The sequence below is a fragment of the Talpa europaea genome (assembly GCF_964194135.1).
Source record: "Talpa europaea genome assembly, chromosome: 7".
In the NCBI taxonomy this organism is placed as follows: domain Eukaryota; kingdom Metazoa; phylum Chordata; class Mammalia; order Eulipotyphla; family Talpidae; genus Talpa; species Talpa europaea.
Window position 1 is genome coordinate 2,651,697 of NC_140074.1, and position 15,002 is coordinate 2,666,698.

Here is a 15,002-nt window from a genome sequence, read left to right on the forward strand (position 1 = left end):
GCTCTGTAACATCAGGACTAAAAGAATTGCTAAGAAGTTTGGCCTTTAGCTGGTAGGTGGTGGTGATGGTATTGACGTGATTCAGAAGCTACTTTGGGGTTGTTTTAGGGCACAAGTGAGCACATACAAGGGCCCTTGCTGTGGCAGAAGGAATCCAGGAAAGAGGAAGCACCCTGAGGTGCTGAGCTGGGGGTTGGGGAGGCTCCAGAGAAGCAGGGACAGCACAGATGAGACACTCAGATTATTGAATGGATATTGTGTTTCATTCTTAGACTAATCTTATGAATGGGCACTATTATTATCATCGGCATTAAACAAAAAGGCATTGATTCCGTCTCAGTTAATAATAAATGAAATTATAGGATACAGTTGTATTTACATTAAGTTCTTTGGCTTTTCAGTACAATTGGGGAAAGGAGATTAGAAAACATTTATTACTGGTAAGTTAAGATTATACGTTTATTTACATTTATGTGGACTCTGTCTTACTGCTTTTACCAAGATGACAGGAAAAATTCCTGCATTACCCACAGGTCCTTCCTGAGGTGTTCAGTGCCGAGGTCTGGAGAAGATACTGATTCTGGACTGTTCTTGGTTAAAGGCCTGTTTGTGTTTAGGAATTCCATACCTGCGCTCGGGACCCTGGTTTTCCTTTTCATTCCACTCAGGCGCGCAGGAGCCGCAGCTCGGGGCCACCTGGCCAGTGAGTTGGTGCCTTGTCCGCTGGGCTGCCTGTTGGGATCGCGTTTGTGCGGGTCTGCCCCCCGGCATCTGATGTTAGTTCTTCCCAGGAGGGCGCTATGTCCGCTGTGGAGCCTGGTCACTTCCCTCCCGCAGGTGCCGGCCGCCCAGCCCCCTGGCCTGCCCCCGGCTCAGGTCAGCTGGAAGGTGTCAAGTCTCCAGTGCCCACACCCGTGACCTGACTGTGACCAGGAATCTGTGTCACTGTAGAGGCGCAGGCCGGGTGCATGAGGGTGCTCACCAGGGGGGCGTGGTCAGGCCCACAGGTGGAAGCGCTGGGCGGGAGGCTGTGGACATGTCCTGCTCCACCTTCCAGTGGAACATGATGGAAAACTGCCCACAAGGTACTAAGTTAAAAAAAAAAGTGAAGGGCCTCCCTGGTGGTGCACGTGGTTAAGACACAACCTATGAAGCTGTCCGCAGCCACTGCAGCACGAGTTGGATCCCCAGCCAAGGAGCTACCCACATGGCGCAGCAGACCTCTCCTGACTCGCCCGCTGCTCCCCTCAGCAGTGTACTTTGGTCAATCTGTCTGTTCTGTTCCCCACTCTGTCTCTGGTGAGTCCTCTCACCCCCCACAACTCTGGCCTGTACCCCGGTTCTTGTATGCATAAATAAATCTTTTTTTTTTTTAAGTTAATATTTCAGTTCTGCCATATGTGGCCTTAGGAGGGATTTTCACTCCTTTATATATTTTTGCAATGCTTGGATTTTTATAACGAGGTCATTTTGTTTTTGTTGTTGAGAAAAGAAAAAAGGGCACGGTTAGTATTTCCTCCACCCTCAGCGGCGTCGTGATTACCAGGAGACCCCCTGGGCCGGCAGGAAAGAAGAGCAAATCGTGGTGAGGAGCGCCCTGGTCACCCCAGGCTCGTGTTCCTTCCCCGTCTCAACACGCAGCGTCTCCAGTGTGTGACACAAGGGGGTCCCTAATATGGAGACTTGTGAAGGAACGAAGCAGCGGGTGACTTTCTACTGGCCCAGACTGGGATTATTTTAGCCTTTGCTCATAAAGGCAGAGGCCTGGTGGTGTCACCATGATGGTGATGCTGCCATTTGCTGGCCAGTGGCTCTTAGCCGGCCCTGGCCACACATTTCACACACAGGGCTGCGCTTGCTCCTCAGCACTCCGAGCAGGCCGGTCCTGAGGTTGCATTTGTTCTGCAGGTGAGGAACCTCGGCTCAGAGAGGGGAAAAGTCTGTCCAAGTACATGGCCGAACTCAGCTTCAACAGATTGCTGACTCCAGCGCCCGCCTGGCCCCTGCGTGCCCACAACCCTACTTCGCCCGTACTCGTGTCTTTGTCTTTATGATCTGGAAAGCGCTGGACAAGAATCTGAAATTCTTGTGCTTAGCAAAGTTCTTATTAATACCTTCAAGTCGCTTTTCCAATCTAGCTGTCCTTTATTGGGGACATTTGGAAAGGGGGGTGTGGATGAGGCAGGTGTAGTTAGACAGCTGGGCCTGTGGGCGCTGGCACTGGGCCGCTCTGCTGGTTACCAGGAATCGGCAGCCACGGCGTTTCCCAGGACAGGCTGAGGGCAGGGCGTTGGTTTTGCAGCTCCTGGTATGGTTGGTGTTCAGAGACTCCCCCAGCCCAGGACAAAATTAAGCCCTGACGGAAAGCACTGCTAAGTTGGGATCCCAGCTGCCGCTGCGGTGACATTTGAAAGGCCAGTGGATGTGCCACATGTCGGCCGCAGGCGGTGACTGCTGGAGGGCCTGACTGAGTATGCTGCAAGTGTGAGCTGACACCGGGCACCTGGCAGGCTGCTTTGGGAGAATCTGGCTTGGCTCTGGTGGGTTTCTGTCTGCGTTAAGATGCGACTCTCTGAGTGGCTTTGGGCCTCCCCTTTGCCCCCGTTCTCACTGGTCAGTGGGTCTACGGCTGGTGTCACTGCCCAGGAGCTTGCTGTAGGCGACACAGAGGCCATGCTCACCTGTGCTTGCCCACCCCCTCAGGAGGGGTGATTGGCAGGTCACTCATGCGGTCCTCACTGGCCTTGCTGTCAGGCCACATGGAGCCGTGGGCCGGGCTTTGTTTTCCTCAGCTCTACCAGAGACCTTTGAAGGGGGGGGTCACATATTCGACAAATCACCAGAAGGTAGGCCAGCCCGTGACCCTCCCATGGGACAGAGCGCCTGCTTCGGTCCCGCCTGGCCTTGTGGAAACCTGTGCGGGAGTTGGGGTGGCGGCCTGGGCCTTGCTGGTGGCCCTGCAGCTCAGGAGAGCCATTTGGCACCGTCTCTAAAACAACACGGCGTGTGCTGCATAGCCCAGTGGTCTGCTCGCAGAAACTCACGTGTGTGTTCCAGGAGACAGGCGTGATCGTGTTCTTAGCAACGTCGTTTGTAAAAGTAAAAACTGGAAACAACCCAGTGTCTACTGACAGGGTCGCAGAGAGACAGTGCTGGTCTTCCAGAGTGTGTGACTTTCACAGCACATGCGTCTTTGTGTATGCATTTACGTGTACACACACACGCATGCACGCACGCGCACACACACACGGCAGCATGGCTCAATACCAGACCGGCATTGCGTGAAGCAGCAGGCTGCGAGAGCATTTCCAGGATACTGACGTTTGTGTCAAGTTCATCTCCCTGGATCTGTCACAGAACAAGGGGCGACAGGCTGAGAAATAAGGGGCCTTATTCCTGGGATCCTTGCCCAGAGACGTAGCAGCGGGAGCCCACGGGCCTGGCCACCTTAACGCATGAGTGAACCCCAGGCCCTTGGGGGTGTGGGTCACATTCCAGGGGCTCGGCAGCCTCACGCCATCCTGCTGGCCAGGCAGATGCAGAACATTCCCCAGGGCTGGACGTCAGAGCGGTGACATGTGGGTTAATTCTTTATAAGTTGTGTATATGGGGGCCTCCCTGGTGGCGCAAGGGGTTAGGCACGGCACTATGAAGCAATCTGCAGCCTCTTCAGCGCTAGTTCGATCCCTGGGCAGAGAGCAGCCCACATGGTACAGCAGACCTCTCCTGACTTGCCCGCTGCTCCCCTCAGCAGTGTGTTTCACTCAGTCTGCCAGTTCTGCTCTCCGCTCTGTCTCTGGTGAGTCCTCTCCCCCCACATCTCTGGTCTGTAGCCCAGCTCTTGTATGCATAAATAAGTAAATCTAAAAAAAAAAAAAAAAAGTGTGTATATGTATGTGGGGAATCTTTCCAGATTTATTTTAATTCCAGTATCAGACAGTCTCTAAAACCACACATATACGAAATTGAAGTATAGCTTCCTCCTACGTGGGAAGACAGCATGGTTGGTGAAGCTGCCCGGGACTCTGGGCACCTCCCAGGTGGCCACGAGTTCTGTGTGCACGTGTTTCTGTGTGTGTGTGTCCAAGAGTGTCTGCGCGCGCGCGCGTGTGTGTGTGTGTGTGTGTAAGTGACCGGTGCTGTTGGCAAGATCACCCGCAGCACCATGTGAGGCTGCCACCTGGTGCTCGTCCCCTGCTGCCGCTGGCCCTCCTGGTGCTCCATCAGCACTCACATGCATGGTCTGAGTCACCCCAAGCGTCCGCTGAACCAGGGCTGCTGACCCACTGTTTTAAGAAGGAGCCTGGCGCCTCCGCGTCCGTCTGCCCCAGTTAGCGCTGCCCTTGTTTCCAGAGCGGAGCGCGGTTGTCATGGCAGAGCACCTGCTCTCCCTGCTTGATTTATCATGTCTGGTGCGCGAGAGCTGGCTCTTTTGGGGCTCTTATTGCTCTGAGGAGGGAGATTCGTTGGTAGACGTGGTCCTTCCCTTAAATGCTGACTTGGGTGCCAAACCCGGCCCCAGGTAGCCGAGAGCGGCAGCCCCTGGCTGGTAGCGCAGGTGAGAACAGCGGGGCACGCACTCCAGTCCCTTTGCTCTTGGTTCCAGGGCACGTGCAGGAACCTGCAGGGTTCCCGGTGCCCTCCACTCCTTGTTTGCTCACCCAAGTTCTGCCTAGTCGCAGTGCAGAGGTGTGAGTCTGGCCAGTCCTCAGCCACGCCTGCCCGTGCCGCAGCTCAGGCCTATCAGACCGGAAGAGACAGGAGTTGGCTCAGCCAGTCTTTGGCGGCCTTTAACCCCCAAAGCAAAGCAAAGAAACCGAGCAAACTGCCCGGACTTCCCCATGCGTCTGCTTTCTTGCCTGCTTTCATCTTCCCTGCCAGGGCGGAGGTCATGGGACAAGCCAGAGCGCCTACAGCCATCTGCCTCCGGGCACCTGCCTTTCGGGGTGCCTTGGGGAAGCTGCAGCTTTGGGAATTCAGAAGCCACCCTCATTCAGAGCGGGCTGGGACTGATCAGGGCAACACAGACGGGAACTAGAACCAAAGAAGGAACTAGACTAGCAGAATGAGGCAGGCGCGGGGCCGCTGCTGAAGGCGGGGAGTGGGCACTGCAGGCCGCACTGCAGGATGACTCGACCAAGGTCTGCAAGCAGCTGGGAAGGAAGAACTCACAGTTTCACCCGCCTTGCAACTGCCCAGCTCATGAGCTCGCCCTACTGAGTGGGCAGCGGGTGCTGTGGGCGGGCAGCGAGTGGGTGCTGTGGGTGGGGGGTAGGGGGGGGCGGCAATCGCTGCCGGCCTTATTCTTGACAGCAGCGCATTCCTCCTGCATCACATCAGCTTCTCGAGAACAATGTTATCAGCACACTTTCCATTTACGCTCCCGGGAAAAGTACAACTTAGAGGTGACATAAGAATTTGACCCCAACCCACCTGCTCACACAGCACGCCCTTTTAACTGCCACATGAATAAGGTTAGCTGGGTCACATCCTTTCAAGCACAAAGGAGGAAGTGTAGGCTGTATGGGGGCCCACCCTTGAGGCGGGAAGAGCAGAGCAGAGGGGGAGGTGAAGAGGCCACATCATTCTCATTACCCTGTTTGGAACCCAGGGGTGACCGGCAGAGGAAGGCTGGCGCTGGAGGCCTCCTGACCCCCAGATGAGCTGCTGCCGGTGAGAAGAGAGGTGCACTGGCTTTCTATGGGTCTGTGTCCATGTTGGGGTCCAAAAGGGGCTTCCCGCAGCTCTGGTCAGCAGGTGGACGCTGTGCGTGTGGCTCTGACTCTGCGTGTAGCTGTTCGCTCCGGCCCAGCGCGCGGCGGCTCCTATGGTAGACGGTTGCCAAGAGCTGAGTGTAGAGCCGCCGCATGCCTCCCAGGGCCTCCTGCAGGGGCCTTGGACTTTGGCCCTAGTAAGTCACAAATTAAGTCACCAGCAACGTCATGGACTCAGTGATAGGCCTCTGTGCCAAGTGCTGGGTCATTTATTTGGAGCATTTTTTTATACTGAAGTGCTAGAAAAATTGAAAGGAGCAGCAGTGCTTTTTCATTTTAAAGCTATAGATTTCTTTTTCTGGAGGATAGGACAGTGCTTTGTTCCCTGATTAACCTCCAATTTCAAGCATTTTCTGTGTATTTCTGATGTTACCAAAACCAGCAGTCCTTTTCGTGGGCACATTTTGGAGGTTGATTTGGTCATCGGTGGATTTGGTCATCGAGGTGATTTTGGTGATTTGGTCATCGCTTCCTGACCGTCTTGTCTGGCTGGCTGCTGTGCTGCTTGGGGGTGCAGATGTGGCCTGGCCGGGTTGCATTCCCATGAGGAGACAAACCATAAATAAATCTCCGCGTGAGATAGCCTCAGACTCTGGGGAGCGCCGTGGAACATGGCGAGGGGAAGGATGACTATGAAGTGAGGTCTTTAAAACTGTTTACAATGGAGACATAACTCCCACATTATGCAGCTATTTGAAGTGTAGAATTCAAAGCGGTTTTTTAGTAATCCATGAGGGGTGCAGCCATCACCAGATTCTAATTTTAGAACATTTTTGACTCCCACCCAAAGAAACCTCATCTTCCTTAGCGGCCCCTCTTCAGCCTCTCCCCACCCCCGCCTGGGACTTGGGCTGTAGATTACTTAGCCTGCCCTGGACCTGTCCCGTGAGTGTGGTCTCTCCAGGCTGGCTACCCCCCGGCACCACCTGCCAGGGCTTCATCCTCCTTGTCGCCTACAACCGTCAGCCTCGACACCATATTACCTACTTATTCATGGGCATTGGGACCTTTAAGTGGTCCCCACTTTTTGTTTATTACAAATAATTCTGCTGTCAACTTTTGTGCACAGGTCACAGAACATGTATTTCCATCTCTCTTGGGTGTGCACCTGGAAATAGAACTGCTGGCTCACAGGCTGACTGTGCTTGGTTTTGGAGGAGCTGCCAGAGCTTTTCCAAAGCACCTGAGCCAGGTCCCAGCAGCAGTGAGGCTTCTGACTTCTCCTGCCCTCATGGGCTGGTCGTCTGTCCTGAGTATACCTGCTGGTGTGAAGTGGCGAGTTCCGTGACTGAGCAGCGTTTCCCTGTTGACTAGGCTTGTCAGCATCTTGTCGTGTGCTTGCTGCCCATTTATATATCTTCTCAGGGAAATGTCTATTCAAATTCTCTGCCCATTTTCACTTGGGTTATTTGTCTTTTATTGTTGAGTTGTAAAAGTTCTTTATAATTTCTGTATACAAGTCAGATGTGCAAAACAGATATATGATTTGCAAATAGTTCCTCCCATTTGGTAGCTTTTCACTATCTTGATGGTTCATTTGCATCACATCACAAGTGTTTTTAATGTCCATTAGCTCTAGTCTATCCATTTTTTCTTCCATCACTTGTGCTTTTGGTGTCATATCTAAGAAACCATTGCCAAAACCAAGGTCACAAAAATATACCCTAATATTTTCTTCTCAGAGTTTTATAGTTTTAACTCTTGCTTTCAGCTCTTTGATCCATTTTGAGTAAATTTTGGTATATGGTATGAGAAGGGCCCAGATTCATTCTTTTGCACGTGGGCTATCCAGCTGTTGGAAAGACTATTCACTTGCCCTGTGAATGGGGGTCTGGACCCTCAGTTCTAGGTCATGGATCTATATACTTACCCTTATGCTTTCTTGGTTACTGTAACTTTATAGCGGTAAGTTTTAAAATGTAAAGGAGTGAATCCTCCAACTTTTGTTCTTGTTTTTCCAGATTGTTTTGGCTATTCTGGGCCCCTCTGTTTCCATAATAACTTGGGGATTCAATTGCCTGTTTCTACAGAAAGTCAGTCTGCTAAGATTCTCATAGAGGTGACATTGAATCCATAGATTCATTTGGTAAATACTGCCATCTTAGCAATAGTGAGTCTTGATCCATGAACATGGGATGTCTTTCCATTTATTTAGATCTTTTCTACTTTTTTTAAAACAATTTTTGTGTCTCGGTGTGTATTTCTTGCTCTTCTTATGTGAAATCAATGCCTTAGTACTTTATTCTTTTTTCATGGCATTACAGATGAAAACGTCTTGGATTGTGCTTTGCCACTGTATAGAAGTATAATCCAGTTTTTGGTATGCTTGTCTTATGTCCTGCAGCCTTACTGAACATATTTATTAGTACTAAGAATTTTTAGTATATTGTTTGAAATTGTCCCTGTACAATTTCAAAGCAAACTATATGTTTTGTGATCTTAAGGAACCGATAAATAATCTTCACTTGACCCCCTAGCATAGAGAGGCTCAGGGGTCATTAAACTGGAAAGAAAAGAATGCCATCAGCATAGGAATTGGTCCTGTGCGGAACACTGTTTGCATAGGTACAGCATAACTCCTTGTTGCTGGTGTTCACTCTGCAGTATCAGTGGAAACTTCATTAACAGCCACAGAATAGAATTGTGTGCAGCTGTAGCAGTGGAAGTAGAAGGAAACAGAGCTAGAGAGGAGGAAGAGGTGCCTGTATCTTCACCTTGTGGGGTGGAGTTTCGATACACTATGGTAGTTACCAAAGGAGCCCAGAACAGAGGGCTTCTTCTTCAAAAAGGACACATACATTTAAAATTGTCTTCAAAAATAGAAAGATCCTGTCACCTATAGATGAAAATGGTTGGTTAGCTTTCTTTCCAATCGTGACGGCTTTTATTTCTTCCACTTGCTTGAGTCCCTGGCTAGAACCTCTGGTTCAGTGTCGAAGAGTCAGATGTGAACGTTGGAAGAGTGAGGATAGACGCCTGACCTTGGAAGGGAAGGCTCTGTCTGACCCCAAGGTCCAGGGGGCTCTGAACACATTAGCTCTGTTTCTGTCTCGACACCCCCCCACCCCACCCCCACCCCCGCCATGAGGCCTGCCTACATCACTTTTTGTGTTCCCTCAACCGAAAAATGAGGAGGCTGACTGGAGAGGCCTTCCTTCCAGGGCTGCGTCCGGCACGCTCTGGGACTCTGCTGTGTCCTCCGTGCTCTCAGCCAGCCCCATGGATGCTGGTTAGCGCATCACACTCTGTGAGCGCCCTTGCAAATATGTGTAAGTTCTTTTTCAGAACCTAACATGACAGCGATTGCAGAAATTTAATTATACAAGATACGCGTTTTAATGGATCCTTATTTCCTTCCCTTCAAAACACTGACTAGCCGAGGAAATGATCTGTTTGGGGCCAACTCTCACCTCCACAGGTGAGCGGGCCAGGCCTGCCCGCCCCACCGCTAACGGCCAGTGCCCTCTTGGTTTCAGACTCGCAGCGTTCCCACCTCTCCTCCTTCACCATGAAGCTGATGGACAAATTCCACTCGCCCAAGATCAAGAGAACACCGTCCAAGAAGGGAAAACCAGCCGAGGTGTCTGTGAAGATTCCAGAGAAGCCTGTGAACAAAGTAAGTGGCCCTCCTGCCTACCGCTTGGAGCAGCGTGCGTCTCCGCCGCTGCGGTCCTCCGCCGCTGGGGTCCACCCCGGGGGAGCTCCGTGCAGCCCGCCTGCTCCTCCACATCCTCTGGCCTCCCGTGGCCTCGAGGACAAAGGAACTGAGAGCAGTGGGTGCGTCTCGGAGTTGCTCAGAGCCAAGTCCTCTTGGCTGGAACAGTCTCCTTTTCCACATGTGTCACCCTCTGGGCATTTGAAACAGCTCAGCCCGTGAGGTTCACCCGGACATCACCTCCCTGCCCCAGAGAGACCCGCCTCCCTGGTGCTCTCCCACTGGGAAGTGGTGGTGTCCAGGACAGCCTTAGGGCCCTGGCCCTGAGGCCCGCAGACCCTTGAAGCCCAGCCTCAGGTGTCCTTCCACACCGGGAAGCTCAGCAGGGCGCGTCAAGCCAGAGGTGTTGAACAGCTGTTGATTCTCATCCACCTCTCCCTTCAGCCTCAAACGGCCATTTCCAGCCCAGTAGGAATCCAGGTTTCCTCTCTTCCAGGAGGCAACAGACAGATTTCTCCCAGAGGGCTGCCCTCTCCCCTCGGATCTGGAGCAGCAGGCAGTAGGATTTATGTCCGCCAGTGCTGTGGCTTCCAGGTCTCAGAGAGAGAAGGTCAGTGTGATGTTAAGAACAATTGGGTTTGCCTTGCCTTCCACTGCAGAATCCTGGCCTATGGTTCTGGGGACGGAAAAAAAATATATATTACAATATCCTTGTGTTCATTGGGGTTCAGCTGCGGGCGTCATTGTTCAGCACACAGTTCAGGGGTCTGGGTGAGAGGTAGGGATCCACCCAGCCCCAGGTCTTTGGAGAGCGCTCAGTGCTCCGTGGCAGAAGCTTGGGAGTCCTTTCTGGGGTCAGTTTGGGTGCTGCTTGGGCCCAGCGGGTCCCCGGGGAAGTGGGGAATCTCCTCTCTTCTGGCCAGCTGATCTTTCCTTGAGCTGCTGCGATGATCCGAGCGCTTGAGAGAGGGCAGGGCGCCTAGGGGCGAGGGGCTCCGGAGACCATCGGCAAGGTCCTGGGGTGTAATGAGCACGGGACGAGTGCCCTCGGCACCAGCCGCCCCACGCCATCACCGTCACCAGCCCTGTGTGCTCCACGCGGCCTCTTGCCCGATCCCTATGACATCCTGGGAGATGGAAACAGGCCGCAGAGCATCGAGCGTTTTGCCAGAGTCACGCAGATACATGCTGGGGAGGCCGAGATTAGAACGTGCCGCCCGGCCCCCTGTTGGAAATCCTCGGTGCTGTACTTCTCTGAACACCAGAGTTTGTGGATATCTCAAAAATCTAAATGTTAACCCCCACACGTGATTAAACATACGACAGAATGAAAGTCAGCAGTATCAAAAAAGAGCCTTGTGGACAGATAGATCCCAGGCCCTCAGGGCCTGTCCGTAGCGCGGGTCATGGCCAGTCCACCTTTGCAGCCCTCTCCCAGGGGCCTCTGGGGACGCGGCCAGGACTGGGCCGCGCTGGAGCCTCGCAGGGCTCCTTCCTCTGTTTTTATGTTGACCAACAGAATATCTTTAAATTTTAGTTGAAAATAGAGAAAATTAAGGCTTTTAAATCCAAAGGTTTCTGTTGAATAATCGTTTTTCCTGCCCCGTCTGCTAACAAAAGGAAGCTGAAGAGCAGGTGTGAAATAGTCAGCGTTTGCCAGATTGTTCTCAATGATACTGAAGAAGATAAAGCAGATCTGGTCTGTGCCCCTACCGAGTCGCCTTCAGTCTGTGCAGCCACCCGTAGAGCTGGGTTTAAGGTCAAACCCCAGGAAGAGCCTTCGGCCGTGGTCCCTCGACCGCAGCCGGCGTCCAGGCACAGTGGCTCACTGCCCACGCGTCCTGACAAGAAACTGTCTCAGCCACAGCTCCCGGAACTTGCCCTCCCCTCGTCATCACTCCAAGAGAGGTCCTGGGGATTTGGTGCTAATGCACTCCCCCGCCCGCCCCCTTAGTGGGTGTCCGGCAAGCTCGGGGGCATTCTCGGCAAATGTGGAGACAGTTTTGGTCATCACCACGGAGGAGATGAAGCAGGTCTGCTGGCATCTAGTGGACGGAGCGGGATGCTGGTGACGCCCTCCTCCACACGGGGCAGCCCACCCGCACGGCGTGGCGCCTGACCGAGGAGCCCCACTCGGCGGTGAGGAGCCGGCGGGTGAGCCCTCCCGAGGAAGGATGTCCCCTTAATGTCAGATCACCGTGCTCTGCCCCACATCACCTGCGCTAGATAGGCCCAAGCCTTCGTTTAGTGGAGGCCCCAGGTCTGCACCCAGAACCTGTGGTGTGAGTGGAGAACGCCGCTGTCGGAGACCCTGCCACGGGGCTGTGCCGTCCCTTCTCTTAGAATGTTTCTGTGACATTCTCTTTTTGTCTGAGTTCATAAGCATGTTTAAATCCATGGACCGCTCAGCTCAGGGGAGTACAGAGTCAGAGTCAACTATGACTACAGGCCCCGTCCTGGCTTGTTTGCTCCCGGAACCATGTGGGAAAGCTTCTCGTCTTCCCAACGCGCAGCTTCCACACTGGCCCAGGTTTTCCCAAATTCGACGAGCCCTTCTACATGCATTCCCACTCGGTCCCTATGCCAGACTCTAGATCACCCAGAGTGGGTATTTTTCTTCCCATGTTACAGGTGAATATTTGAAGCCCCCTGGTCTCCATGCCCCCCATTGGCCTTAGATGCAGGCCCTCCCAGGCACTGCCAGCCTGGTGTCACTTCCCGGTTGGTTTGGCCTGCCGGTGGCACGGGGGTATGCAGGTGGGCGCACCTGCCTCTCTCAGGTGGTGCAGCTGGGCAGCCTCGGCAACACCAGGGCCTCTAGTTTATGGTTCTAGCACACGCCAGGCCAAGGTGCCTCAAAACTCTTCTGACCACTGACTGCGTTTTGCAAGGAGCCACGGTTGAAGAGCTGCAGGGTTGGGGGTTGCGCAGTGCTCAGCGGTCAGCAACCAGGAGTGGAACTTGCTGGGGAGCTAATGGTTGAAACCTGACTCCGCTCAGCCGTTGCTCCTCTGTTGGGAGCCCAGGGCCGCCTGGTGCTAAATGGCCTGTCCATGTCTCTGCTCTCTGCGGGCCCTGCCCCTTCGGGTGCCTCCCATCCCCGGCTGCCCCTGCTCCCTGGCAAACCTAATGACACATTTGCTTAAAATGCCCCCGCCCCGCTTCTGTCTGGCTCCTAACGCACCCCGCTGCCTGAGATGGCTGCTGTGGGCACAGCCCTCCGCCGCTCCAGCTGGCCCCACCGTGGCCTCGGTCACGTGTACCGGTGGCAGTCGCCACAGGCCGAGAAACAGCGGCCCGGCTTCCCGGAAACGGCGCATAAAGCACCTGGCAGGTAGTGAGAAGAAAAAGGGAAGTAAGGGGCCCAGACTGCACCCCGGGAATGGGGGTGGTCCCCCTTGAAGAATCCTAAGTGGGTTTCAGATTACACTCGGGGAAGAATCCCACTGAGAGAAGTTAAATCAAACCGGGACTCTGAAAGTTGCCGGAGGGGCATTCACTTCTCCACCCCCATTGGTGTATTTTTCTTTTGAAATTCCCATAGAGTAAAGGCCTGTGCGACTGGATTTTTTTTTTTTTTTCATTGAAGATGACATGCCTCATCATTTGAGAAGCTCGCTTTCAGAATCATAATTATTTTCTGTTACATATCATTTATTTATGCACTCGTAGGTGACTGTTGCAGTCAGTTTTCATGGAAATCCCCTTCCTGCCTTGACTGCTCACGTCACGCACTTCCCGGGCCTCAGGCGCGCACAGTGGACTGGCCACGCCCACGCCGCTCTCACTGCACTGGACCTACACTTAGTTCCACCAGAGTAAATTATCCATTTTGGGATTTACCTGTTTTATGGCTTATTCTTGGTTTCCCTTCTGGATCAGCCAGCCGGGACCGGGGTCGTTGACCTTAGGGCCGGCAGAGGGGGCGTTGCAGAAAGGGACAGTAGGGCATGTGTACCCGCAGACTGGACTGAAGGTGCCCACAGTCACGGAGAAAAGACTGAGGTGTGCAGTCAAGCCCTGGGGGTGCAGAGCTCTGTATTTCACTTACCCCTCGATGGCACTCATCTGGCACAGGGGCCTGGGTGCCACACCGGCAGGGGCAGAGTCCTTCCCATCTGCTCCAGCTCCTTCACCTTTTCATCCCAGAGCTTCCTGTGCCTCCTGGCCCTGGGGTTTCTGGGTCCCTTGGGAGAGCCATGTCATGTCACCCTGAGGCTGCACCTCAAGCCTAGCATGTGGGGTAATAGCGAGCAGTCCTGGAGTGTGGGTCTGAATGCCAAGGCCTCTGCCCAGTTCCTGCCCAGTCTCGGGCCTGGCTTCCAGATGGAGTGCGAGAGATGCGCAGCTGTCAGCTCCCAGGTCCCCCAGCCATGGCACTGGGTCCTTACCACACGGAGGAGCCAGCATGTGCCCCGTGGGCAGCACAGCAGGACAGTTCTGAAACCTTGGGGCAAAGCAGTCTCTGTCCCAGGAAGGGAGTCGGGACACCGCACCTGCTGTTCTCTGTCCACGCCCCTGCTCCTTCCTTCCAGTCCAGCCTCTGTATCCTGGCCGCCATCCTTAGAACAACAATTTGGTTTCCACAAGTCCAATCTCAAGCTGATTTCCAGAATGCTTTATTTTACTCCGTTGTTTTTTTGTTTGTTTGGGTTTTTTTTTTTTTTTTTTCCCAAAAAAGCTCCCTTGAATCTCTCTCCTCCCTCCTTATGGTAACATTTATTTATTTGTTTGTTTGTTTGTTTGTTTGTTTATTTGTTTATTTATACAAGCACTGGGTACAGTCAGAGGCGTGGGAGGGTGAGAGAACTCACCAGAGCCAGAGTGGGGTCTCCTCCCTCCTTATGCTTAACATTTCCTTTCAGAACCAGATCTGGCTGGCAGAAAAAGAGAAGGAAGTTGTCAGTGCCTTGCGCTACTTTAAGACCATTGTGGACAAAATGGCCATTGATAAGAAGGTACTGGAGATGCTTCCCGGGTCCGCCAGCAAGGTGCTGGAGGCCATCCTGCCCCTGGTGAATAGCGACCCCCGAATCCAGCACAGGTGAGTGCAGCTCTTGGACCATGGCTGTGTCCAGGCAGTGAGGGGCCAGGGCGTCGGGCTCCCAGGGACGGAGCAGCTGTGGCCCAGCCCAGCCCCGCCCGGCCCAGCCTGCCTGCTCTTCTCCGGGCTGGGGTCCTTCCTGCCACACTGGAGCTGCAGCCCACTGCAGTCTGCGCCGTGCCCGGGGGCAGTCTCCCAGCTCCCTGCTGTGGCTGTGGTTTGTGGAGATGGAGGGCTGTCCAGTGCCCAGACTGCCAGCCTGGACCCCTCAGGGGCCTGGGTCCACAGGAGCAGGGCCACGCGAGAGCAGGACACACCTGGCTGTCCAGCTCGGCCTCCCAGCCTCAGCACCGGCTCGCTGACCCGAGGGAGGAGGGGGCATCGCTTCTGCGGGTGACCCAGTCCCACTGGGCCTCCTCTCAGTGAGCGGCTGCATCCGCGTGTGGGGCAGAAGAAAAGCAATGCAGGGGCAGGGGGCCTGGCGGGAGCTTCCCCCTGAGGGCTGGCAGGTCCTGCTGGCATCGCCCTC

At 53.9% G+C, this 15,002-nt stretch overlaps 1 protein-coding gene across 6 annotated transcripts in view; it reads left to right on the forward strand.

Moving 5' to 3' along the window:
* The window catches only part of RAPGEF1 (Rap guanine nucleotide exchange factor 1), a gene marked incomplete at both ends in the record, with an annotated part of 88,058 nt that overhangs the window by 37,575 nt on the left and 35,481 nt on the right, over positions 1-15,002 (forward strand). For 4 of the 6 annotated variants that reach the window (XM_084236926.1, XM_084236927.1, XM_084236930.1 and 1 more), the window contains 3 exons: positions 9,251-9,390; positions 9,926-10,039; positions 14,295-14,473. In XM_084236926.1, the coding sequence (XP_084093052.1) occupies positions 9,251-9,390; positions 9,926-10,039; positions 14,295-14,473 (433 nt within the window). The remainder of the gene's footprint in view (positions 1-9,250; positions 9,391-9,925; positions 10,040-14,294; positions 14,474-15,002) is intronic. The other 2 variants (XM_084236928.1, XM_084236931.1) reach the window with 1 other exon arrangement.